The sequence below is a fragment of the Haliaeetus albicilla genome, chromosome 27, assembly GCF_947461875.1.
Source record: "Haliaeetus albicilla chromosome 27, bHalAlb1.1, whole genome shotgun sequence".
Taxonomy (NCBI): Eukaryota; Metazoa; Chordata; class Aves; order Accipitriformes; family Accipitridae; genus Haliaeetus; species Haliaeetus albicilla.
The window spans coordinates 22,273,346-22,298,028 of NC_091509.1; the positions used below are offsets into that span (position 1 = coordinate 22,273,346).

At 48.7% G+C, this 24,683-nt stretch overlaps 2 protein-coding genes across 2 annotated transcripts in view; one reads left to right on the plus strand and one right to left on the minus strand.

Annotated features, from left to right (window-relative positions):
• Positions 1-452: 452 nt before the first annotated feature.
• GRXCR2 (glutaredoxin and cysteine rich domain containing 2) lies at positions 453-7,487 on the minus strand. Its single transcript, XM_069772918.1, has 3 exons — positions 7,053-7,487; positions 4,178-4,393; positions 453-2,331 (listed from the first exon to the last, which is right to left on the minus strand). The coding sequence occupies exons 1-3, from the start codon at positions 7,395-7,397 to the stop codon at positions 2,152-2,154; spliced, it is 741 nt and encodes a 246-aa protein (XP_069629019.1). The 5' UTR covers positions 7,398-7,487; the 3' UTR covers positions 453-2,151.
• Positions 7,488-21,677: 14,190 nt separating this feature from the next.
• SH3RF2 (SH3 domain containing ring finger 2) overlaps positions 21,678-24,683 on the plus strand; it is a 50,413-nt gene continuing 47,407 nt past the window's right edge. Inside the window, 1 exon segment of the mRNA XM_069773122.1 lies at positions 21,678-22,838. Coding sequence (XP_069629223.1) covers positions 22,467-22,838 — 372 coding nt within the window. The 5' untranslated portion in view covers positions 21,678-22,466.

Below are 24,683 nucleotides of genomic sequence, written 5' to 3' on the forward strand. Positions count from 1 at the left end.
TGGCCCCGGGCGGATTCGTTCCTCTTCAGGCTGGTGCCAGGGCCGGACCGGACGGGGGCTGCAGCGGGGGTCACGCCTCACGCCTTCGCACCCCGCCATGTGCCGCCGGCCGAGCCCGGTGGGGACGGGCAGGAGCCTCTGGCTGCAGTAGAAGCAAAACCAGCGCCGTGGTCAAAGTAACCCGCTGCCTCGACAGCGGCCTCACCGTGATACTTTAGGAAAGCCCACACCTCTTCTTCGTGCCAATAAGCGAGCATTTATTGGGTAATCCAAGTCAGAGTATTCCCAAAAATAAAACGAGCGCGTTTGCAGTGGAGGGGGAGCCGGTCCCCCCGGCGCTGCTCTGACCCCGGCGCTCCCAGCCCAGCTCTAACGCTGCGCACAGACAAAGGCGGCGGTCCACAGTCCGCTGGGGCTGGGCGCCCACCGGACCCCGGGCTAAGGGAAGAGCCGGGCTCCTCGCCACAAGCATCGCCCCAGTGATGTGTCAGGATGAACGGGAATAGCTGACGCAGCCAGGAGGGGTAACAGTGGTTGAGAAACATCGTAATTACCGAAGAACAATAAATACTGATTTTATAAATGCATACTTGCATCTGGTTTTATTGTAAACATTAAACTATCGGGCAACAATTTTGCCTGCTTGCTTTTTTCTTATCTTAAGATGGCGAACTTTTAAACAAGCCCCAAAAACTATGAGATCAAACAGGTCAAATGGGAGGGAGGAGATCCGCTTGACAACAATTTCTGATCTGTGAGGTCTCATCTGCCCTCAGTGAATACCCAAAGGACTACATTTTTTCATGTTGCAGATCCTGATACGGTAAACAAAGCCAAACAAGTATCGGCTATAGATTTATGCACTTTTTTTGAAAAATAAACCCTCAGTACCCACTGAACAATTTCAGCAGGAGACATACGGAAGTCTAAGAGCTAAACCGGCATTATTTCTAATCATTTAAGTATTGCAGAGAACTCTTACAACCTACCATAGGAAAACAGAAACTTGGCCATAAATTACCCTGTCTAGGCTTGCAACCCCAGCATGAAGTACGTGAGCAGTCTCTTAACTCATCAGAGTCTCACAGGTAATATGTGAGTTAAGGCTGCATTAACATTACTCATGAATATAAAAGGTAATAGGTTAATACTCTGGGGAAAAAAACACCGTTTCCCCTGTTTGCCTCAACCTCTTGAAGCCCCTCTGTTCTGTGCCACCAGTGGCAGCCTGCAAGTATCCCACGTCATTGCTTCACCTCAGCTAATTAGAGTTTACCTTCTGCTTATTACAACATGGTATTAATATTAAGCAACAGAAGTCCTGCTCACCACCAGCCTGATCCTGAAAAGTGCTGAGCATCGTAGAGAAGAATTTTAGTTCAGCACTTCCTCTTAAGTAGGCTAAAAACTTAGGAACATCTATTTATAATAATAAATTATTGTACATTTTTTATAGCTCCAGGTTTGGGAAGGGTTTTCAGTTTCTTCCCATAAATCAGACCCCAAAGGAACCACTGTGTCCACTAAAGCAGATGTAAGAATCGGCAAAATCTTGGGGAAATGCTTGTGACACTGCAAGGCAAGTACACAGGTAACTACAAAAGACAGTGTAATTTTAAAACGTTCAGCAAGTTAAAACCTAGGGGAGGCACTGCTCTGCTGTTGTTATACAAACAGGCTTTACACCCTGACACGTTACCGACGTGCCCAAACTGCACCTACTTCTGCTGGTTTTAAGGATGTTACTGGAGCATCTGGTGGGTCAGGACCTGGCTGTGCCAGGCGCCACATACCTAACTGCGGGACAATGCCAGCAAATTTAGGCTGAGTTCCAGATGCCAGAGACATTTACACAGGTGCTTAACTTCCGAATGCTGGTAATTTCCTCTAGCGTTGGGGGATATGTTCACCCTGCAGACCCTGGGGTCTGGGCTGATTCAAAAGTTAGACAGGTATATGTGGCAGACAAAGAGGGCCAGTCAGTAGCAGAGGTACAGAATTCACATTTACAGCGAGAGGTGTATAATGTGCCTTTCCCATCTTTTAAAAACCTGTCATTATAGCGAGGCTGCTTGAGGGTTAAATAATTCAAAGTTTTCAACCAAATATTGCTGTGGTACTTGTAGCCTGCTGCAGAGATGGTGGTCCTGATCAGGCAGCACAGATCTGGCAGGGCTGCAGGCCGCTTTCGTTGCAAGCCGGACATCGGAGAGCCCTGTAGGACTCTCTGAATCTGTTTGCCAGCATTGAAAACTTGCTTCCATGGCACAGTGAGCAAGGAGCAGAGCCTGACCCTTTACACTGGGAACAACTGTGTTCAGCATCTCCTTCCTGAAAGAGACAGATCACGAAAAAAATCTGTCACTGGATATCAGACACCAAAGTCAGTAACATACTTGAAAGAGGGAAATACTGTCTTCTGGTTTTTTAAGTAATTGTTGCTCCTGACATGCCACTCTGCCAGTAATATTCAGTTCTCTACAGCAAGATCTTCAAGAAAAAGGCTCCCATATATCTGGGGACAATTTGTGGATACTTCTAGAAAATGAGAAGTTAATGTGACTGGGCTTATAACACAATACTTTCAAATTCATCTTTCTCCTCCTGCAAAGGCCTGCATAGCTCCACCCATCTTCCTGTCGTTTCTTAACACATCCATCTTCTCAGCTCTGTATCCTCAGTTTTGAGCCATGCTTCATTTCCTCAAGCATTTCTCCTCACCCTCTCCCCCCCCCGAATCCCTCATCACTGACACGCACAGCTTCTTTCAAGCTGTGCCTTGTGCCTGCAACTCTCTCCCAGGGTGCCAGACAGCCTCTTTCAAATCCCATCTTAAAATTCAGTGCTTCCACAGAGCCCAGAAATTATTAAATATCTGCATCAGGAAGAACGTAGCACGGCGTAGGTTCATTCTTTTGATGTCAGGTTCAGAGTCCTGCGTCATTGCTGTGCAGCAGTTCTACTTTACATGGCACTACAGAATGAGTTTTTAACTAAGACATGGGGAGCTGGTGCCAGATATGCTTCGTATTGGTGCCTGCTTCTGAATTTGATAGTCCAAGTTAATTGACTTCTCAGAAGAATAATCTTCCTGTGGTTTGGTCATCTTTAAGTGAATGTTCATAATACCAGCGTATAGAATGTCCAGACTTATTCTAAAAAATTATATGTTTATGACCTTCAGGTTTTACTTTTTATTCCCAAACATCAAGGAGAACGGAAGTACTTTGCCGAGTTCTTCCAAGGTTAACAAATTTCTCTGGAACAATGCCTTACAGGAGCTGTTGTCCTTCTCTAAAGTGCGCTCCTCCAGCGAGGGTGACTGGAGGAAGGCAATCAATTACCTTATAGAGGTCCTTTTCAACATATATTCCCCCAAAGGCCAGAAGTGATTTTCTGATGACGCAGATAGGCGTCTGCCAGTAGATGGGATGAATCTTGGCTTTTCTGTTAAAGCCTTATCTCTGAAAATCAAGTTTATTTCAAAACTGACAAAGGCCAAAATTCCTACTTAGTTTCTTAGGGCTGTTTTCAGTTTTCGTGGGGTCTTTGTGGAAGTGAGCTGTAAGCAAGGCCCATGACTGCAGAAGGACCAAGGTAACCTGCACTCAGCACAGGCCGGTCTCAGATCTGCAAAACTGTAATGCTTCGTATTTGCCCTGCGCGACAACATGATGTTTTGCGGGATCAAATTATGGTCAGACTAATTGGGATTCTGACCAACAAAGACTAACCCGTGAGAAAACAAGTGGAAGGCACAATCTTATTTCAGCTGATATTAAAATTTTAGCCTCCGGCAGTCTCAACCACAGAGCAGCTGTGTTTAGCCTTGTCAGGCTGGAGAAACTCTGGCCTGCTCTTATTCCACTGGGAGACGGTGACGAAGGATGGACCTACGCCAAGCTACACCAATGTCAGTGATCTCCAGAGGAAGACTCAAGTGGGAGATGTGAGCATCTGGAAACAGAACAGCTGTCCCCAGAGCGCAAACTGCAGTGCGGTACTGATCGGTTATCTCCCGAGTGGAAATGGGAACAAAGTGATGCTTTTAATGCAAATTTAGTTAAGTGCCGATACAGATATAGATGGGGCTTGGGTGGGAATACTCAGTGGTCTAACCAGGGCTGTAAGACCCAAAAGCCTTAGAGGAAAAGCAGCATTTTACGTTTTTTCTTACCTGTGCATACTGGTTGCAGGCAACCTTTTTTTCCACATCTTTTTTATGTCCACCACCAAATCTTTCTTTCCTTTCCCGGTATATAAAGGCCCAGTCATTTATTCCCTCAGTCTGGATGATTCTTCTCATGAGCTCTTTCTGGTCCATTGGTGCACGGATGATTTTCAGGTTATTAGTGTAGATTATGATCTTGCCAAAATCTAGAATTGGGGAAGACTGTAGAAGGATCTTATCAGTGTCTCGCCTGTGTAAATTCAACTGTACAAACACTGATGATCCCTGGGTTTCCAGAAGAACATCCCCTCCACCCGGTCATCTGCTCAGCTCGCTCTGCAGCACAAGCCAGCTCCCCACCACTGCCCAGAGGAGAACAGCGGTGGAGAGACGGCCCTAATGGGCTATGGGATCAGACCAAGACTTCAGGTCAAATCTTGGGAGCCTCACTTTAATGTCATGTTCTGGATAGGGAAAGCTTTCTGGGATGTAAATTCTCATTCCAACCCATACGCAAGAAAAAAAAAGAAGGCACAATTCTAAGAGCAGTGGTGTTGACATACATGGAAGAGCAACCAACCTTTGCACTGGGGACTGACCTACATTTATTTGAAGGTTGAATAGTTGGAGGCTGGTGGGTGTGGAGAGGGGTTTTCATGTTTTTGGCCAGAAGTAGAAATTCCCCATGATGATGACCTATTCCACAGCCTTTGATGGGGTTTTTCAGACTTAAAAGAAAGCTTTTCTTTGTATTTTATTAATGCTGGCAAAAGGGTCAGATGATAAAAAAAACCACCTCGTTATCTAATGCTAAATTGTGTTCCTAACAGTGAGGAGCCAGTCTAAATAACCGTCTCTGGGCACACTTGAATTTGTATTCTTTTCTAATGATTCTGAAGCTAATCTTGGTATGGTCAAACCTTTCTCTGAAAGCAGCATTTTGCTTACCTGGTCCCTTTTTCCCTCTGCACTAGGTATCATATGGCAGTTACCATAGCCCATTGTTTTACATGTTTCATATTTTGCTCTGTTTAAGTATCTGTGTTAAGAAGCAATGCAAAAGGAGATGTTCTCCTAGGAAAATACCCTGCCAGAGTCACATCAGGTGATGTGAGCTGGCTGATGGCTCTCCTGGCACTTGGGTGCCTGCTTCGCTATGGGGAGAAGCGGGGCATGGGGGGGGGGGGGGGGGGGGCAGGTGAGCACAAATCCTTACCATTTGCAGGAGGCTTTAAAAGCCTCGTGTTTGTTACACATACACGCTGTCTCCAAATACCAAATGCATGTTGATACAAAACAAAACCGGTACTGGATAGTGTCATTACTCAAGGTATTTATGGTTAGGGAAACTAGGGAATAGAGATGAGCATTACCCAAGAATGCAGAACAAATTAATGGTATGGATAAGATCACATTAGTGCTCTGTCCTCAGGCAGGAGACATTCATCGTGGTTTGATATTTTCAGTTAAACTAGATGTCCAGTGTATCAACTAAATATAGTTCAAATATCAGCCATCTGGGTTTCCTACACACAACTTTGATTAGCACCAAAAATTAATAGACTTTTAACATATTCAAATCAAGGCCATAAAAAGGATTTTATACTTTTTAAAGCACTTCAGTCGCTTTAGTTGTGCAAGTGCCAGAGTGACATTCCTTATTTACCAAAGACAACAACGGATGACAACACAACTTTCTTTATATCGCAGCGGCTGGCGTACTTGAGTGACCTCACATTTCTCTCTGGAGACACCCTCAATTCTTGACCTTTCTGCAAGCAGTTGGGGCACCACCACCAAGCAGGTGCTGCAGGACTGGGGCGGCGTGCGAGGGAGGGACTGGACAACGGGCTGACTCGTTCGCTGACACTAACTGCTCGTTGTTCCGTCTGAACTGGATTGGAATGAGCCGTCTCCCAGGGAAAGGCCTGATACAATTCAGCAAGCCAGCTTAACTCACACAGTCTTCCTTTATATCTTCTTTTCTCTGAGCAGGCTCACCTCAAGTTTTAGAAGTCTGCTGATTATATCAGTATAATGTACCCCATTTAGAGTTTGCGTATCAGTGTGACGTGGCTGTGTTATCAATAGTGCCGATATGCCACCATTGTTATATGAAATGTTTAGTTGATACATCTAGATTTGATAAAACCAAATAGCAGTAAAAGATACATAAATCTAATTCGACAGGGTAAGAAAATGAACATAATCCCTGTGTATTAATCAATTTAACAAATTACACATGTACTGGCTTTTTATTAGGACTAAAGAGACACCTCTATATCAATGGCATTAATTAAATGTTAACAAAATATCCAGTGAAACTAAGCTGGGATTTTCAAAGTAGCCGAAGGGGAATTCTGACTTGCCAGAGGATGCGGATGCCTCATTCGGAGGCTCACTGGTACACTGCCGGTGGCACTAACCTTTTGCCAGCTGAAGTCATGCAACTTTAATGCTTTAAATATAGCTAATTAAGATAATATCCACCTTACATTTGACTGCTTCAGATGCACTAGGACTACTACATATAGTTATTGATATATACAGAAATGTTATACATCTTATGCTACAAAATGGACAGATGCAAATCAACCCAGTGAGAAGATGGAGCAGAGCTAGCAGATGCTGTTCACTTGCTGACTGCACTGCTGCAAAACATGCACATCCTGCCATTTGCAGAGTAAGCAGAATACAGAATTTGTGGGATAAAGTCTGAAGACTTACAATCACCCTTTTAAAATCCTGGGCTGACAAAACTGAGGTTTCTTCTGAATGAGGTTCCAGTTTGAGATTCCCGTTACCAATATTACTGTAAAAATGGTTTAGTCTGAAGTTGGTTTCCAAAAAGCTTGGCAGCCCTAGGCTGGACACTACTTACCCTGCAATGACTGTCGCTTGACTGGTAGTCACTGAGGAGAAGCGAGTTACTGGTGAGACTGTATTTCTTGTCCTCTTTGAATATGCTGATCCGCTGGGCAGTCAGCTTGGCTGGCGAGTAAAACCTGTTTTCTGGCATTTCCCCGGCCCCACAGAAATGGTCCCCTGGCTCAAAGCTGTGGCGGAGAAAACGCCGAGAGTGCTCTTTGGCTGGGGGCTCGAGTTCCTGCCCATCTTCATAGACTTGTTTTAACACTCGCCCACTGTAAGCTGATGATATTTTGAACCTCACTTTGCGGGGTCTTCCCTCATGCCGCTGATTGAGTTTCTTCTGGTGCTCATCCATTATTAGGATTTCAAGCTGCAGGTCCTGGAGATTAACTCCAAGAGCTTTGGGTCCAAAAGAAAACTCTCCCCAGCTTCCCCCAGCCACACAATGTATAATTCAAGGTTTCTAGTAGTTCCTCTCATCTTACAGCAAAACCGACACCACTGTATTAAATATTGATAGATATTCACAAAGAGAAAATATCGATGGTAGTGAAATGTAAGGCAGGTTGGTGAATGGTGGACAGGCTGGCTTACCACAAGAGGAAAGGAGTTAACTTGGGGAGGATAGGATTAAATAGGAAACTCTTCCCATGTTCTGAAACCATGGCAATGTTTCTGCTACGTGCTGTGATAAGAACTACCCCAAATACACCATCCCAGCAGCTTTTCACAATTTTCTGACAAGGTGAGAAGTTAAAAAGACAAGTTCACAGAAAAAGCAATCCAGCTTCACAAATAGCAAATGTGAATAATTCCTCTTCCATTCTTGTGCCGAAACCCTGAGAGTACAAAGCTCCATTTCATTTTAATCCAAATGTGTTCCTCTACAGGTTGGTGGAGATCTAATTAAGATTTTCCCTCTCTTTAGCTTTCAGTCCCTATTTGTAATTCTTGCTGCCTTTCAGGGCCTTTTGACTGTTCTGGGTTTGCTTTTCATTTTTAAAAGACAGTCACCTACTGAGAGCCACCAGAGGCCCAATCCTCTGCTCACTTGCAGTCCCTTGCATGTGCTCAAGGAGCACAGAAAGCACAGCTATTCCGATTCAGTCGTTTTCTCTCCCGGTAGGCAAAGCAGAGGTTTGCAGAGGTGCAGAGCAGAAGGGAATGGGGCCCCAGGTTATCCTGGAAAAGAAGAGACAGCAGCGGTAGGCAGGTCTCTGCTTGGCACAGCAGCAGCTCTGCAAGGTGCGGGTTACAGCCAGCCTCGCTCAGCGTCTAAGTGAGGGATCTTAATTCCTCGACACTCGCACAAACCTTCATCCCGACTGCAGCGAGCAATGACCCCAGTTACCTTCCCATGACAGCCCATCGCTGGAAATCCCTGCTGGTTACCCCCACACTGATGCCTTACTGGCGTGTGCTTTGTCACTCTGTTAAAGTAGGGGTTTGCTCACTCACCCATCCCCAACTCTGCACTTCAGCCTTATCTTTCCTTTTGAGGGAAAAAATGAAGAGTATGTTTAGTACAAAATGCATCAACAGGGTAACTGCTGTCTGGGTTTTAAACAACTCCTAATACCTACTTGTATCAAGAACATGCAACAGGAGTTAAAATCTCTCTTCTTTCAAGTTTCAAGATTTCAGTAAATTTCCACTATTAAATGCAGTTTCACTGGGCGGGACTTAAACTAAGCTTTCTGCCTACATCCTGCCAAGGCTATCTTCTTCAAAATTGATGCTTTTAAAGCTTAATATTCTCAATAGATTAATTTATTATGCTTATTAAAAGTTTGTTCATGAAATACTAGGATGACAGTTTAGAAGGCTGTATACTAATAATACACAATACAGACCTTCCAACCAACCAAGCAGTCTTCATGTGCCAAAAGCGGTTTCTGTCGTGACAGACATCACTCTTGCAGGTTCCTTGGGCTGCTGGAAGCCTCATCGTAAGTACACGTAAAAGATGTATATTCCACCAAGAGTACATGCATGAACATGCCTGGGTAAACATACAGCCACAGATACGCCCTTTTCATTTCCAAAACACTATTATAATGTTCATGTCAGTCTCCCATCCTATCTCAAACAGGAGGATCTCACCTTATATGAAAACTTTGATTTGCATGAATCAAACTCGGCTCCTACTGCATTTACTTGAGAAGCTTGATCCACCCCTTTCTCCTCTAAGTCCTGTGTGAATCAGGCCTCAGCATTACTGCTTTTTCAAAGGTACACCAGTGGGCTTAATTTGACACAAATCATGCTGTGTAAGATACCTTAATTGGAGTTCATTTTCTTTTGATTAAGGGAACAATCAAACAGGAAATTAAGTTCAAAGCAGCAATGAGAGAACACAGCGTGAGCACCACCACCACAATCTGCGCTTGCGAGACGAGCAAAGCGACTTCCCATCCTTACAGTTACTTACAGGTGCTACCAAAACACAGCAGATCTACCCTGGCCCTGTAATTTTCACATTAGAACAACCCCATCCTCTGCAGTACTATCAGCTGGATTTCCTGTTCACGCAAACAGCTCATGGCTGCCAGCACAGGGGCTGCAGTCAGAGTGAAATTCAGCCTTCTGCAGCGGCATGAAGTCCTACAGACACATTCCCCGAGTAAACCCGAGGTTGGCATGCAGAGGCTGCTATTCGGGTTTGCCGCAGAGGGATTCCTCACTCAGGTATGTGTGCACTTCTTTTTACGTCCCTGTACAGATAAATCCTGCAAAGACAAGACTTCTGAACAGCCTTTCTGCATTTCTTAGCTGTTTTGAACAACTCAGGCCAACCTTTCCACATTAAATATCCCAAACAGGGACTTTCCAGGCAGTGTTTTATGAGGCTGCCTCCAAAGCCGAACCTGTCTCGCTCCAGCCGAGGAGCGTTACAGCGTGCTGGGGGCAGACAGCACCGCTCTGAGTGAGTGCTGGGTAGTGGAGGGTGAAGGATGGATGGGCTGCAGGGAGCTTGACACCGCCTGCTACAGCCCTGCCAGCACAGCAGCATTCACGCTGCTCCCGTGTGTCAGCATGGGTATGTTTCCCACAGCTAGCGCCAGTCTTACTAAAAATACAATACTCATTTTGCATTCAACAGTGAAATCATTGTTTCATAATCTAGATCATCACTGCACTGTGTTTTACTTCAGACTCTGTTCCACTGTATTTTAACGACATCTGTCTTTCAAGCATGGGACCTCTCTTCACCCTCCTGCCCATGTCAGGCAATATGAAGCGATTGTTGGAAGTGTGCTGCAGGCTTTGCAGAACAAAGACAGACAGTCCTTGCCCTAAGGAGCATAACATGTTGGTTTAGATCTATTGCAACAAAGTAGGGTATGTACAAAGAAGGACAGAAAGAAAAGCCGTAGTGAACTGGACTGTAACGCTTTGAAGGCATGTTTCCGCCTGCAAGTTTTGCTGAAAAATGTTTTGTTGTGTTTTGCTTCCTTAGAGCAAGCACTACAATCCTCCTTCTCATGACAGCACAGGGTAGGCAATGAATCAGGATGGGGAAGAGCGTTAGGGTTTCAGCTGCAGCAATGCCCAAATGCTTCAGTCCTGCCCCACTGCTCACATTATTCTGAGCAAGCACAGCATCTTGAAGTAAGGTTGGTGGGTGACTGCCAGAGAAGAGACAAAAAAGGGGTCTGAGCCAGCATTAGGGGCCACAAAGAAGGGCTAGAGGTCATGGATAAGAGGGCAGGTCAGATACGAAGGAAGCAAAGGAGCAAGGTAGAGGCTTGAAAGCAAGGACAAGCATTAAACTCGCTTCAGTGTGGGAGTAGCAAGCAGAAAGGTTCAGACAAGCAGGTCAAGAAGATAATTTGAGCCGATAATTTAAAGGAGTTGGAGCAGGCTCTGTGTGTGCTGAAGAGGCCAGAAAGTAAAAGCAGGAGCAAAAAGATTCTGCATGGAGTCACAAACAGAGCTGCTTGCTGCTAACCTACGGGAAAACTCACCGGCATTTAGACACCTGTTGGATGCATGAAGAGAAAGAAGGGAAGGAGTCACTTACTAGTTGCAAGACTTAATGGTGGGGAAGATAGTGGCATTACCACAGTAAATGTGGTGGTGCGCATGAGGAACTATCAGGCATGCCACATTAACCATAACTGACTGTTAGCAAAAGAAGGAAACTTTCCTCTTTTTGCTGTTCTTCTGGGTTTCCCTACAGCAGGGGACAACCTGTCCCTCGTGAGAGAGCAACGTGGTCAGAGAACCTCCCAGCACAGGCAGAGTTTGCACCAGCCGTCTCTTCTGGGGCAAGTTACTGAACCCCTGAAGTACAGGAGTCTGCACCGCACCGGGCTCCTGGCTTGCCGTGGCACGCGTACTGCCACAATACTGCATCACGCCCTTCACCAGCTAACCGGGCAGTCGGTAACATCCTGATGTTTCGGCCTCTTTATCTGAAGGGCTGTTATAGCTGCTAGTTCCTTGCATGATTAGAAATATTCTAGTTTCCAGCCTAAATCTAGACGCAGCCAATTGGTACTCATTTGTGCTTGTGCCAATACTGTCCTTTAGTTTAATACCTCTTCTCTGCTGGTGGTTTTTACCTCCTCTTGTATTTATAGAGAACAGTCATATCCCCTCTCAGCCTTTAGCCTGCTGGGTTTAGCAAGCCCGTTAGCAAATGGGTCTGGCGCTGAGACAAGTCACTGTGAGAGCAGAAAAACAAACGTAAGGGGTGTCAGAGTCACAGCCCCAGCACAGGAACAGGGGGTTTGCCCAAGCCAGAGCTGGTTTTTGGCTCAGTGGCAGTCGTTCACCTGTTTGCTCTTCAGTCTGATTTCCAGGCTCCCTTCTGCCATGCTCCATTTTCCTCCAAGCTGCAGAATTGCCATCGGGAGGTTTCAGGTGCATTTCTGTGCCCTGGGAAGAGGTCAGCCCTCCTACACCAGCAGTGGCTGGGGGGGGTCCATGCCGCCCCTGCCTCGCAGGGACCCACTCCGCTCCCGCCGCCCCAGCAGAGGCTGGTGTGCTGCTCATCACGCCCTCGCTGCCCATGGGGAGCGTCGTGCCACTGCTGGCGGGAGGGTCGGTCACAGCACGGTGCCAGCAAACCGGGGACGATTCCCAACACGCTATGTGACAGTCAAAAAGAGCAGGGCCTCGGGCTCCCAGAAGGGTGTTTGCCAGCAGTACGATCACCGCTCCCCCCGGCCTGACAGCCCGCGCTTGGATTTCATCATTCATTACAAAATGAGAGTTTTCCATATAGTGTTGAACAGGCTGAGTGCAGCTTCCTGATAACAGCATCTGCTCTATAGGACTTGCTGCCTTTAACGTGCCAGCCACGAGGATTTGCCACCCAGCAGGCAGAATGGCTACAATAGCCAGTGGTCCCCAGGCAGCAGACTATATCAGTTCAGCATGGCCACCTCTGCACTGGGGAGGTGACAGTGATGCAGTGCAAATACATTGCAGAAGAACACAGGCAGAGATGTGGGGCATGGACATGAAGTCTGGAAGACTACAACCTTATGACTCTGCTTCCCCACAGTATCAGGAGATACTGGCATCTGCAGCTAGAAGTATACCTTAGTAAATAAAAGTATTCTGTAAATTACTGCTCTGTATTTCCCTATTCAGCAGCATCAAAAAAGTCTTAGCTGAGAGGTTTTTTTATAATGGGGGCCTTACAAACCAGTCTACCTGAGAAAAGACAGACAAAGGACTGCTTCTAACAGCCTCCCATTTACCTCTGCAAGCAGCTCATAACATTTGTAATCTTTTATCTGACATTAAACATCGCATCTTTTTTTTAAATGAAAAATTTAAAAAGTCTGAAGAATTTTCTAAATATGACTTGCCCCAGCCAGATCTGAGTGAACATGCAGGTCGCATGGTGCTCAGTGCTAGCTACATAACGTTCATTATTTGGTTTACGATTACCAGGGTGGAAGTGACCTCAAGAGCTATCTAATCCAACCTCCTGCTCAAAGCAGTCTATTCAGTATGCTCTGTTTCTACAGATATGCATAGCAGTGAATTTAATATCATTAGCAGAAAACAGGCACAAGGGAGCAACACACATGAACTGAAATGGGTGGTACCAGCACTGAAATTAATTACTGTAACAACATGATTTCCAAATCACGGAAAACATTGCAAGATTTGCTCAGCCTTGGACACAAGTGTAAGCTCTAACGTTCAGATCAGGAGGCACTAAGCTTTGTCTCTATCTGGTGATGGTAAGCAGTCTGACCTGCACTGAGCATCACTGGAGTCCATGGCCATCTTCATCCTCTGACGGAGATTCACATAAAAATCCCTGAAGCGTTGGGCAGGCAACTTGTTCCTGCTGTGAAATACAGGGGCAAGCAGAGATCCTGCTGAAATTCCAAGGAGCTAAAGCAGGGGTTTCCCTCTTCAGCCAGAGCACATCCCTGGCTCCCACAGCCAAGGGATGGGCACTGCTCCTGCAGAGGGCTGGGGGCTGCAGCCCCAGCACTCCCGCTCCCCTCTGGGCTGGGGTTGCCCAGCGCTAGTCTGCTCCCCCAAAGGTGTCCCTTCACTCGCTAACGAGCATGTGCATCAATTGGCAATCAGATGCTGACCATTCACCACCAGACCTTGGTGAGCACCCCCTACCATGGGGTTTCTTAAGCATCTCTCGTCCTGCATCCAAACTTCTTCTTACAAAGAGGGCTGAAATCTGTTGTCAGTACACCCCATATAGGCTAAGGGATTGGGACACAGCAGAAATAAAGCCATTGGTATCATGGTGAAAACTAGTAGACTTATGCATATAGCAAGCAGCTAAAGAAAGCCGGATTTCATATGGATTTATCTCATGGTTGGACTCTCTGGTGTCTGTTAAGATGCAAACATCCTCCTTGTTTGGAGCACATTTAATATCTCCTGTGGGGACTCAGGAGCATCTAATCAGATTTGAAATTAGGTGCGAAGTCATGTTGCATCATCTCCCTTCACGAAGGGGCTAACAGGGTTTCTTTCTCTTGTGCTCAGCCTCCTGTTTTCATAAAAGTCACAGGATATTTAAAATTCTGGATGCTCTTACTCTCTGCTGAACTGGATTCACAAGTTACGAGGGTGCACAGAGACAGAGAACTACACATACACACATTCACATATGCTGCAAGTTCCTAAGACTCCATTTTTCTAGGAAACCAAGCTAAGAAGGTCTCCTTCTGCTGGCCACCGTCTCGCCTCATGCGCAAGGCAGGGCCCGCCGTGCATTCCTGGAGGCTGAAGTCAGTGGGAGTGGAGGACGCCCAGCACCTCCAGGAGCGGCAGGCAGGCTCCCTGATGAAAGCCAGCTTACTTAGCACCCACCTTAGCCCTAGAGACTCTTACCTGGGCAGGTAAGAGTCCTAAGTAAGCATAAAAATCTTGAAGTCACAAAGAAACAAAAACCAGGAAAAAGCGCTTCAAAGAGGGAAATTCCCAAGGGTTGAGTTTTACCTACGAGGCAAACCTCCCTCCGCTCCTCCCGAGAGCAACAGTGCAGCCTGAAACTGGAGTTCAGGAGAACACGTGTGCACCGGGTAGAGAACAGAACAGCAAGAACAGCAACAACAGGCACGACACGAAGACGGCACTGCCCGGTGAGCACCTCCAGAAACACACGGTGGTTCCAGCTATAAACAGGAGCCATGGAAGGGCAACAGACAGTACTTCGATAAACATCACCTCACATCAGAGGCAAGTACATAAGGAACACTGGTCTATACCATGGCTGAGATACAGCTCCCAGATGCTTGCAGATGTGCAAACTGGTCTGCCAGTGTGAAGTAACTCTGCCACGAGGACTCCGACCCTACTGTGCCTTTCCACTACACTCTTCTTCCTGGGACTCACGAGCAGCCTGGATCCCGCTCTCCAGACCTCCTTCCACGAGGACCACTGCTCTGCAAGCAGGACCTGTTGGAGCACCAGCCCCCAAATCACTGTACGATCAAACAAAGAAGCAACAAATAGCTGAACCAATTGCTCCCTAACAGTAAAGCAGAGGTACATTTGCAGCAATCTGCTAAATACTTACCCCCTCCACGCTCCCCCTCCTATACCACAACCATCCCCTCCATACCTGGAGCTTTCTGAGCAGCAGTATTTAGAACCTAGTTGGCTTCACCAGCTGAGCTACGGGCCCTGCTCTGGGCTGCAGCACTTGCTGTCGGCCAGAAGCACCTGGGAACACTAAAAGGTGATGCATTGTTGCAAGTAATGTTGTTATTTGCATCTGTGTTTAATTAGGTAACTGAAGCCTGATATTTTCTGTGGTTAGACCTCTGTGAAGAACAGCTGAGAAGTGCTCAAAGCAATTTTCAAAGGCCTGTTAGGTGGTGCTCAGGTCTGTTGCTACTTGGAAACCCTTATTTCTTCTTGTCTTAAAGAATGAAAATTGCATCCCTGCAGATTCAGCCCTTACTGGGCAAATCCCAGTGAAGCAGGATTTAGTGCTTGGTGTTCTGTGGTTCTTCACTGCACTGTAGGGAAGAAAGGATGAACATGCCAGAAAACAGAGAGAGAGAAAGCCGCAGCAGGACCATGGAGCAGAGGCTGGCAGCAGCAACCTCTTCAGCCCAGCCTGGCTTTGGTGCCGAGGCAGCCAGGGCACTGTCTGCTGGAGGGGCCACGGTCTCATGGGCAGCTCCAGGTCCAAACGGGGGTTACCTGGGCAGGGGCAGCCCCATGCCCTTCCCTCCCCAGGAGGAAAATCCAACACCAGGCCATGCAGCAGCCTGACGCATGGCTCATCTCCTCCTGTTGAAGCCCCGTCACCCATGCAGACGGCGTTCGGGGTGTCTGCCCTCAGGAGGGCTGGCAGTGTCACCCCGTCACCTGCCAGCAGCACCCAGTCGGGACCCGATGCCTGAGCTCAGACCTCACGGGTGCTAACTCAGAGGTGTCAAAGCCCGTCCTGGATCTGGCCCAAAATCTCACAAGCCCGGTGTCAGCTTTGATCACCTCCACTCCCCTCTTGGGCTGCCACCGCAGCCCTCGGTGCAGAGACCAGGCGGCAGCAGGAGGAGGAGGAGGAGGAGGAGGAGGAGGAGGAGGTGGTCCGGGTGACCTCCCTGGGCACAGGGAGGATGGTGTCCGTCCGCTCGCTGCTGCTCAGCCCGGGGCCACTGCCAGCTACTTCTAATGACACTTCAACAAACACATAACAATCTGTCTTACGGAAAATCAGTGAATAAATTTCATTTAAAAATACTTCTCTATTTCTGGATAAGGCACCACTCTGCTCCAGCTACTTCAGAATCGGCTGAAGCCTTCACGTTACCCAACAGCAAGACTGCAAAAGGCTGTTACGGGCAAAATACAGCATTCAACTCTCCGTAAGATTAATAAACAGCTCTCTAAACCACTCTTCTTACATAAGTGTAGACGGCTTCTCAGTGTTTGGCTTTTATCCACCAGCTGATGCATACCTCACGAAAGGCAAAAAGGTGAAAGAAAGACTTAATATCCAGCTGCTGGTGGCTTTGTCCCTGCTGTGTGCCCCTCCGGAGGCTGAGGAGCAGGGTGTTGGGAGCAGGGAGGTGGTGGCCGCTGGCTGCCTGCCCAGCTGGGATGTAACGGAGGGGACCAGGCGTTGCTTTGTAAGATGGAAAATTTTAGGGAGGCTTTTGCTCTGCTGGCTGCAGGTCCCCGTGCTGTGCACATCCCTGCAGAGTCACGCTGGCCTAATTATGTCTTCAAGCAAATGCAATGTATTTACTAAATGTGCAGGCTTCTCTAAATTAGCATTAGCCCATGTGTACAAAACCGACCGCTGCAGCTGTGCGCAGCCACTCGCCGCGGCCGACGGCGCGCTGTCCGCAGGGGACCTGAGCGGCAGAGCGAGCGACCCCGAGCCGGGGGGGTCACTGCTCCCCATCCTGGCCGTCGGGGTCTGGAGGCACAGGCAGGTCCTGCCATTCGCCCCCCTTCAGCGGCAACACCGGGCGTTGTGTTTGTGGGTGGGTAGGAGGACAAGCTGTTATCTTCAGATCTATAATTTTTAGCAGCTTGTAAGTGGCACCCCCTCTCCCTGCCCTCCAGGAGCTATAAACAGCCTGAAAGGTCCCTCTTCCCCAGAGGAGGAGGTGTGTGGCATCCACTCGTGAGATGCAGAGTAGCAGAGGCTTTTTATAGCCCCCCGGGAAGCGCTGCTGTGCCCATGCCCTCTCCCAGCACACGCACTCCCCGTCTGCAGCAGTGCTGTCACGTTCATTTAACCGCAGCCCGGTGCCCCTGCGGCGCTCGCCGGGGGGCACAGGGTCCCTGACGCCCACAGGGTTGGCCGCCCCGGCACGGGTTGTGTGGTGGGATGAAGGACAGGGCAAGGAGGACGGCTCCAGAGCACACCAGGTGAGGGGTAATGGAGAGAAGCTCCTCTCACTTGCTCACTCTATTCCCCATTGTTATTTCAAGCGGAGAGCCCAGAGGGACCCAGAAACGAGAGCCGCCCCACCACCACTGCCAAAGGGCACTTCTTGAGAGCCCATCGCCAGACCCATCTGGGACGTTGGTCCTGCCGGAGAGCCATCTCGCACAGCCTGCATGCGGGCAGCCAGCCTGGAGGACACAGCATCCTGGAGGGTGCGATACTCCCTAGAAAGAGCGGAGACACAGGTGCTGTAACATCTCCATAGTTCCAACCAGAAGACTGAAGGTCGCAGAGCTCCGTGAGAGTTGTCCTTCTGGTGGGCCAAAGAAAACCTGTTTGGTTTGACAGAGCAGACGCTTAAGAATTACTTTGGCTGTATGGACCAACTGTTCGTTTGCTTTGCAACAGCAGGGTTTTCACAAGCAGTTTTCCCATGTTTCGTTGCCCCTCAATATAGAAACTGTACAGTATGTGTGAAATGAGTGGAGTTTTCCATTTCTTGTAACAATGCCTTAATCTTCTGGTAACTCTGCCCAGGCAGCCATAAGAAGAGCGAGGAAATTAGTTTTCATATTGTAAGGATGCATCCCAGTATGTCAGGCCATGACTGAGGCAGAGCTGATGGCAGAGGTTATTTGATGTAGGCTCCCTTCCCCACTCTGCCGCTGATTGCTTTTATGACCTTGAAGAGTCACCCCACCTCTGTTTTTCCCCCTCTTTAAATGGGAGTAATTATATCCAACTTCATGGAGCTCTTTGTGATCTAAAGGTATTAAATGCAAACCTTGTTTATATGTTGGTGTCTCATAACCACCAGAACTGGCAATAGCCAACGATGTTAAAATATGTGAAATTCAAAGCTGGTAAAAGGCAATACTTTTTTCACCAGTGTCTTTATGCGTTGGAAACTCACAGCCCCAAGCTGGTGGTCAAAGCAGGAGGAGGAGCTGCACACACTCAGGTAAACACAGAAATCTGTCTGATTTTCTCTCATATAAACCAAGCACAGAAAGGTTTGGAGTGAGGTGGTGGGAGAGATGAGGCTCTCACAAGGCACTTGCCATGACAGCCTGGAGAAAACAAACCTCACGCTTCTCACCACAGCACACCTCGCCAAGCCTCAGGAGTCAGCAGCAAGAAACTTGGCCATAAAACCCTCGTGCTCTCAGGAGCGACAGGGTTCGTTTCCGATCATGCGTTGTGTGCTGATAACAGCAAGCTTTCACCTCAGAGGAGTGCGTGGATGAGATCCTGCAAGGCTGGGCACACTCAGCCTGTCCCCAGCGTTGACATTGTCCGGGTGGACAGAAGTGCTCGCTGGACGGCTTGGCTCCTACAGGACAATGGGGACAAAGTGTATTTGTTGTTTGGTTTGGGATCCATTTGAGCTCTTTTCTGAGTCATCTTTGAAGATGGGGGAAGCCAAAGGATGTAGCTCCCTGGGGAGACACGTGTGCGCAGCCACTCTGTGCCAAAGCGAGGATGGGCCCATCAGAGTAGAATGACTATTTCTGCTCTAAATGTTGTTTCCTTGTTTCCAGCTTCATGATAAACCACTCTGATTGAAAGACTCTAGCCATACATATTTCAGCAGTTTCATCCCTTCAGTACAAGGCATCCCTCCACTGGTAAGCCGAAGAAGGCTCCTGCAGACAAGTGGGACCGGGGCAGCAGCCGGCGACGCGTGGCCGTGCCCGGGCAGGGGAGTTCTGCAGTGACAGTGCTGCCTGCTGCCTGAGGAGCAGCGTCCTCCAGACCCGGCACCCCACTGCATCCAGCCTGGAGTTAATTACAACATCGGCATCAAACAGAGACTTTTTAAATGAAAGGGAAGGACTAGCAGCTTTCTAGCTCTGCCTTTATTTTTTAACCCCAATTACGAGATGCATTGCAAGGGAGAGGCGGTGGCAGATAATAAAGTTCAATGGGATGGTCTGAGTGTTAAGTGGAGAACCAGGAAAGCCTCACATCCCAATCTGAAATTGGACATTGATATGCTGTGTGGCCTCATCTCCTGGTTTTCTCCATGTAAAGTGGGGGTGATGCTTAGCCCAAGGGGTGTTCCACAGATGAATTAGCATTTGGAAAGTGCTTTGAAGATTTAAGGTGTTATATAAATGCTAAGTGTTAGCATCATCGGCTTTTATATTGCAGCAGAACCCAGAGACTGCAATCAAGATCAGAGCTTTGCTGTACCAGGCAATTTAGAAACTCCTGGCTGGAAAAAGCCCCTGTCCCTGCCTCGGCGATCCGCAGCCTGCATGCCCCAGGCAGGCACAGGGTGGGCTGGAATCGCTGTCAGCTTTGAGGGGAAAGGTTGCCCAGAGCTTTAGCACCCGGTGGCATTCTCAGGAGATGAACAGCACGGCATGGTTCCCACAGCCATATGTTTCACTGAAGAGGGGTAAGACCAAGCCCAGAGAGTAACCACTGCCTTGGACCAGCCACCTTGCAGGCACAGTGCTCTCCGGACCCCCCGGATCCCCCCGGACCCCTCAAGTGCGCTCAGCACCGCTGGATCCCCCAGCCTGGGCCCTCCTCAGGTGCCCCACGAGGCGGCCGGGCTTTCGGGCTGCAGCCACCAATTTCCCTTGGGAATTCACCGGGAACTGCGCACTGCAAAATGCAGGTGCTTCTCCCCAGTAGAGTTGCAGTCCCACCCGTTGTTTTGATAGCACAACTAAAGCAGACTGGCCCTTAAAGTTTAGGAAAAACTGAAGAAGTACTCACAAAACAGATTTGATCGAAGATTAGCATTAACTGGTGTGCACAAAACCAGCTGGTCAGCTTCATTTCCACCGCTTGCCCACTGCAAGATATTTCATAATTCTGTTCCCTTTCTAATCAGGTGAAAATACAACATGAGTGTTAATCACAGAGCACAAATTGGGAAGAATATATAAAAAAGATAAACAACCTTCAAAACCTTTGTTTTCAATATAGTTTATGTCACGCATTGCATTTAAAAACGTCAGTAGATGAGATGATGTTTGCAACATCATTCATTAAAACGTGTGCACTCAGTCAGCCAAGCACAAATCAACATACGACAGACTACAAAGAAATACCAAAGTAAAAGGAAACTTGAGATGAAACAGAGTGAGGTCATTGGTTTCTTGCATTATCCTGAAGATGTTTGTCAACATTTTAATTCAGCCAAATGGCTACCATTTTAAAAAAAAAAACAAAACAAAACAAAAAAAAAACCAAAAAAACCCCAACTTTGTTTTGACAAAATCATGATCTGCAGGGAAGAACTTTTGAAAAAACATGTTCACCATTTCCACTCTGTACTTCTGAACAAGACCTCCTGAGAAAAGGGAAGGGATGTATGTGCAGTCTGAGGCATTATCTGTGAGAGAACCAAGTAGAAACAGTTCCTTCAGATTTACAGTCTTCTCCTCTAATATTTGTACTATTTGTACCTTGTAAACACACGACTGAGATATGGTGGGGGTTGTAAGGAAAAATACCTCAGGTCTTCACTACATCTACTGCTCTGGTTAGGCAACACATCAGTATGTGCGAGCAAGGCAGACCTCGAGATAGGAATTCAGCTGATAAAGTGAATGCAAATTACAGATACCATGAAATGCGCCCTGGACTTCCAGCGCCACATCCAGTGCCTCGCTGGGGGAGAAGGTGCCCGTGTCAAACCCCATGCTGCTGTTGTTGGGCTTGGGTCGCGCTGCAGCACGTGGGCACGCTTCCTGCAGGGAAGCGGTGGCAGGAGCTGGATGTGCTCAGCACCCAGTTGGGGCCATCTCACCCCAGCACAGAACCCACTGCCCCACCAGCCCAGGAGCGAGAACAGCCGGGAGCTGCTGGAGCCCATGGTGATGGCGCTGAAAGTCGCACCGGGACTCAGCCCTGGCCCTGGTAATGGACACACACTTTTCGGTTTTTCCCTCTTGTCCCATGGAGCGGTTGCTGTTGAGGCGAGCATCCGTAGGAACAGCTGGAGCAGCTGGAGTGGTCACTCCCCGTTTTGAGCGCTGGGTGCAGAAAGCCGAGGCCAGCCCAGGTCTGGCACACGCTGCCCGCCCCAGCAGCCGCCGCGCCAGCTCCCCGCGCGAAGGTTCCCCTTCGGCCCCTCCGGCACGCGGCGGGCACAGGGCGTCCCGTCTGCTCTGTGGGGCCGCGCGGCGGCCGCAAGCCCGGACTTGAATCCTGACGTGGTGTGCGCTTCAGTCTCCACTGGCGTGCAGCGCCGCGGGAGCTGAACAGGTTGAGTGACTTCAGGCTGTGGGAGGAATAATCGTCTTGGGTTGCTTCAGAGAGCTGAGGCAGCCAAACCGGGCGAGGATGGCACTGTGGAGTGCCTCGCGTCTCTGCCAGGTACCTCCGGAGTGTTTGTGTTTGAAGGACTTCTTTTTATAGAACTGCTGTCAAAATGGGTAGAGAGCGAGCTTAATTGGGACCGATCTGAAAAAGGAGGCGGCGTGTAGGTGTGCGAGGGATGTGTGCAGCGAGTGGCTGCTTTCAGCCGGAGCCCAGCGTAAACAGGTCCAGTCTCATGTTTATCGGGGACTCTTATCTCCTGAGCTGGTAAATTTTTTACTGTCATGTCAGTTATGATCCGCAGACCGGCGAGCATTAAAGACAACCTTGCATACAGCGTGAGTAAGGCTGAGCGCGCCTGTCCTGCTGCAGCCAGCGCTGCCCGGCTGGCGGCAGGCAGGGAGCCAGCTCGCCCCGTTCAAGCTACAGGATCTGTCTGCCCAGCAAGCAGGACCCGGGGCTCCTGCCTCTGGCGTCAGCCCCAACGCCGTCCCCTCACGCGTACTGAGTCACAAGTGACTCACTTCAAACTTGGACGTGAGCGCAAAGTATACATTTGCAAATTGGCTGGTGAGGCACTGCTTTGCAATGTAGGTGGGATGTATTACATACTCCAGCAGTCAAGTTCTGCTCTTTTTCCCTCCTCCCTCTCCCTCCGTGCAGGATAGCTGTCTGAGCCCAGGATTTTGGTGCGGTTCTCGCGGGTGCAGGAAGGCATCTCAGCCTGCTCCGGTGGATGTGGCATGTGGATGGCTCCGGCCCCGCTTGTGACAGAGCTCTGCACTGAAGATGGATGATTTAGCTCTCCTTGACCTGTTGGAGTGTCCTGTGTGCTTTGAAAAGCTCGATGCCACAGCAAAGGTGCTACCTTGCCAGCACACTTTCTGCAAGCCCTGTCTGCAGAGGATCCTGAAATCCCAGAAGGAGCTCAGGTGCCCTGAGTGCAGGACCCTCGTACTCTGCAGCATCGAGCAGCTGCCCTCCAACCTGCTCCTCATTCGCCTCCTGGATGGAGTCAGGTGTGGACAAAACGTTACCAGGTTTGGCTCGATCCAGAGGTCAGGGGTCCTGTCATCCCCTGCCTCCATCAGGAGAGTCCCCAGGGGGCTGCAACTTCATCAGCACCGGCTGGCGACAAATCCCCGGATCCACATGGAAGGGGTAAGGAGGGTCCTCATTCTTTACTCTGTCCGTCAGCATAGAAAGCTTCCTGCTTGTGTGCAAAGAACTATGAAACTTTCCTGTTAGAAGTATTGCAGAAATGTTTGAAGTAAGAGAGATCGTTTTGCTTGCAAATCTGGCTGCTATTTCCTTGTGATATTTGACTGTTTCGAGTTCATCACAACAGTAGTTGCATTGACTCTCAGGCTGAGACAAAACCAGCTTGCCCTTCTCCTTACAAAAACTTCAGAGGAGCTGTTTTCCTCAGGAGTTTTCAGGTGCTTCCTGACTTTTGGGGGGCATTTCAGGCGCTTTGACTTTTGGGCAATATACTGATTTTTGACTGATAGCAATTAAATCAGTAATTGCAAAGCTGTAACTGTTAGAGGTGGAGAAGGGTATTTCCCGTCGCTGCACCTCAGTTTCCCCGGCCACTGAAAAGGAAAGAGAGCACCTAATGATGCTTATGTCCCTGGCAAAATACTTTGAGGTTCACTAATGAAAAATATTAAACTCGACTGACTTACTAACTTTATCTAGGGATGATTTACTAGGCTAATTTTAAAATTCTAAGTTGTTTCTGTCATTCTCTTTAACAGTAGAAAAGCTTTTCTTAAATAATGAGGACATGATATTAGACCTGTTAAAGGAGCTGGGCTCAGATTGAATTTGGGATAGAGACTGACTTGTGGCTTCACCTTTCCTGTGTTACATTCCTGGATTTCCACTTCTCCCACCTGCACTATTCTTCTGTACAATGTCTCTACAAACCTCTTCATAACATTCAACAGCTTGACTCAAACAGCTGTTAAATCTCAGGGCATTTTTGAGAATCACAGAGCCATAAGCTTCCAGGCAGACATCAGACAGGGTTTCTTGCCCACGTGCTATAGAGGTACATACGTGCATATTGCTGTGGAGCTGTAGAGGACCCCCTATGTCCTGTGGGTACAAGCTGGTGTCTGTATCCCAGGGAATCTCTGTGGCATCGGTAAGTCATCTTGGATGGATCACACATCAAAACCAGACATCTCTCAGGAGCTACTCTCTCAGAGTTTTCCCACTGGAAAGTGTGGCAGTGTGGCCCTGAGACATACGAACTGGGTCCCTCTCCCGGGAGCCCTGCCTGGCCCGCAGCTTATCAGGCAGGCAGACGTGCCTGCCTGTGCACGGAGGCAGTGCCTGGGCCAGGTGGGCAATGCAAGAAAGCCAGCCTGGAAGAGGCCATCTCCTTCTCCCACATGCATGTCTGCGGCCAGAAATCATGCTTTAGCTTAGATGGAACGTAGCTCAGTCCCCAAAAGTGCTGAGCGATGCTGTTCTGGCGGTGCTGGGAGAGTAGGGGCGGGTGGGCAAACGCAGTCTCCCGTCTGCAGCACTCGTTAGGCGAGCGGTGGCCGGGTGGGAGAGCAGAGCGGAGTGGGGGCGAGCACAGTCCTCAGGCTGCGGACGGCTCCACCACAGCGACCCGTGGGGCTCGGCAGCCTCTGCCGCGGGTCACCCTGCTCCATCCGCGGGGCTGCCAGCTCCTGCGAGCAGCAGAGCCACGGCCAGCGAGGCCCCTCGCTCGGAACCAGCTCTCCAGGGAAGCTGCGGGGACTCGCTGGTGCCATTCGTGCGAGGTACGAACCATCAGACAGCGACGGTTTTCAGCCACTGTCACTATGGGCGGCATTTCAGCTGAAAATGAGAAGGTTCGTAGTTTCTCCAACTGGATTCCCGTAGCCCCAGATAAAAAAGCACAAATACGCTCGTCTGTTTTTCTTCTCTCACCCGTTTCACATTTCTTTTACTAGTTCTCAGGACAGGCAGAAACTTGTTGTTGATATTATACAGTAGCAACAT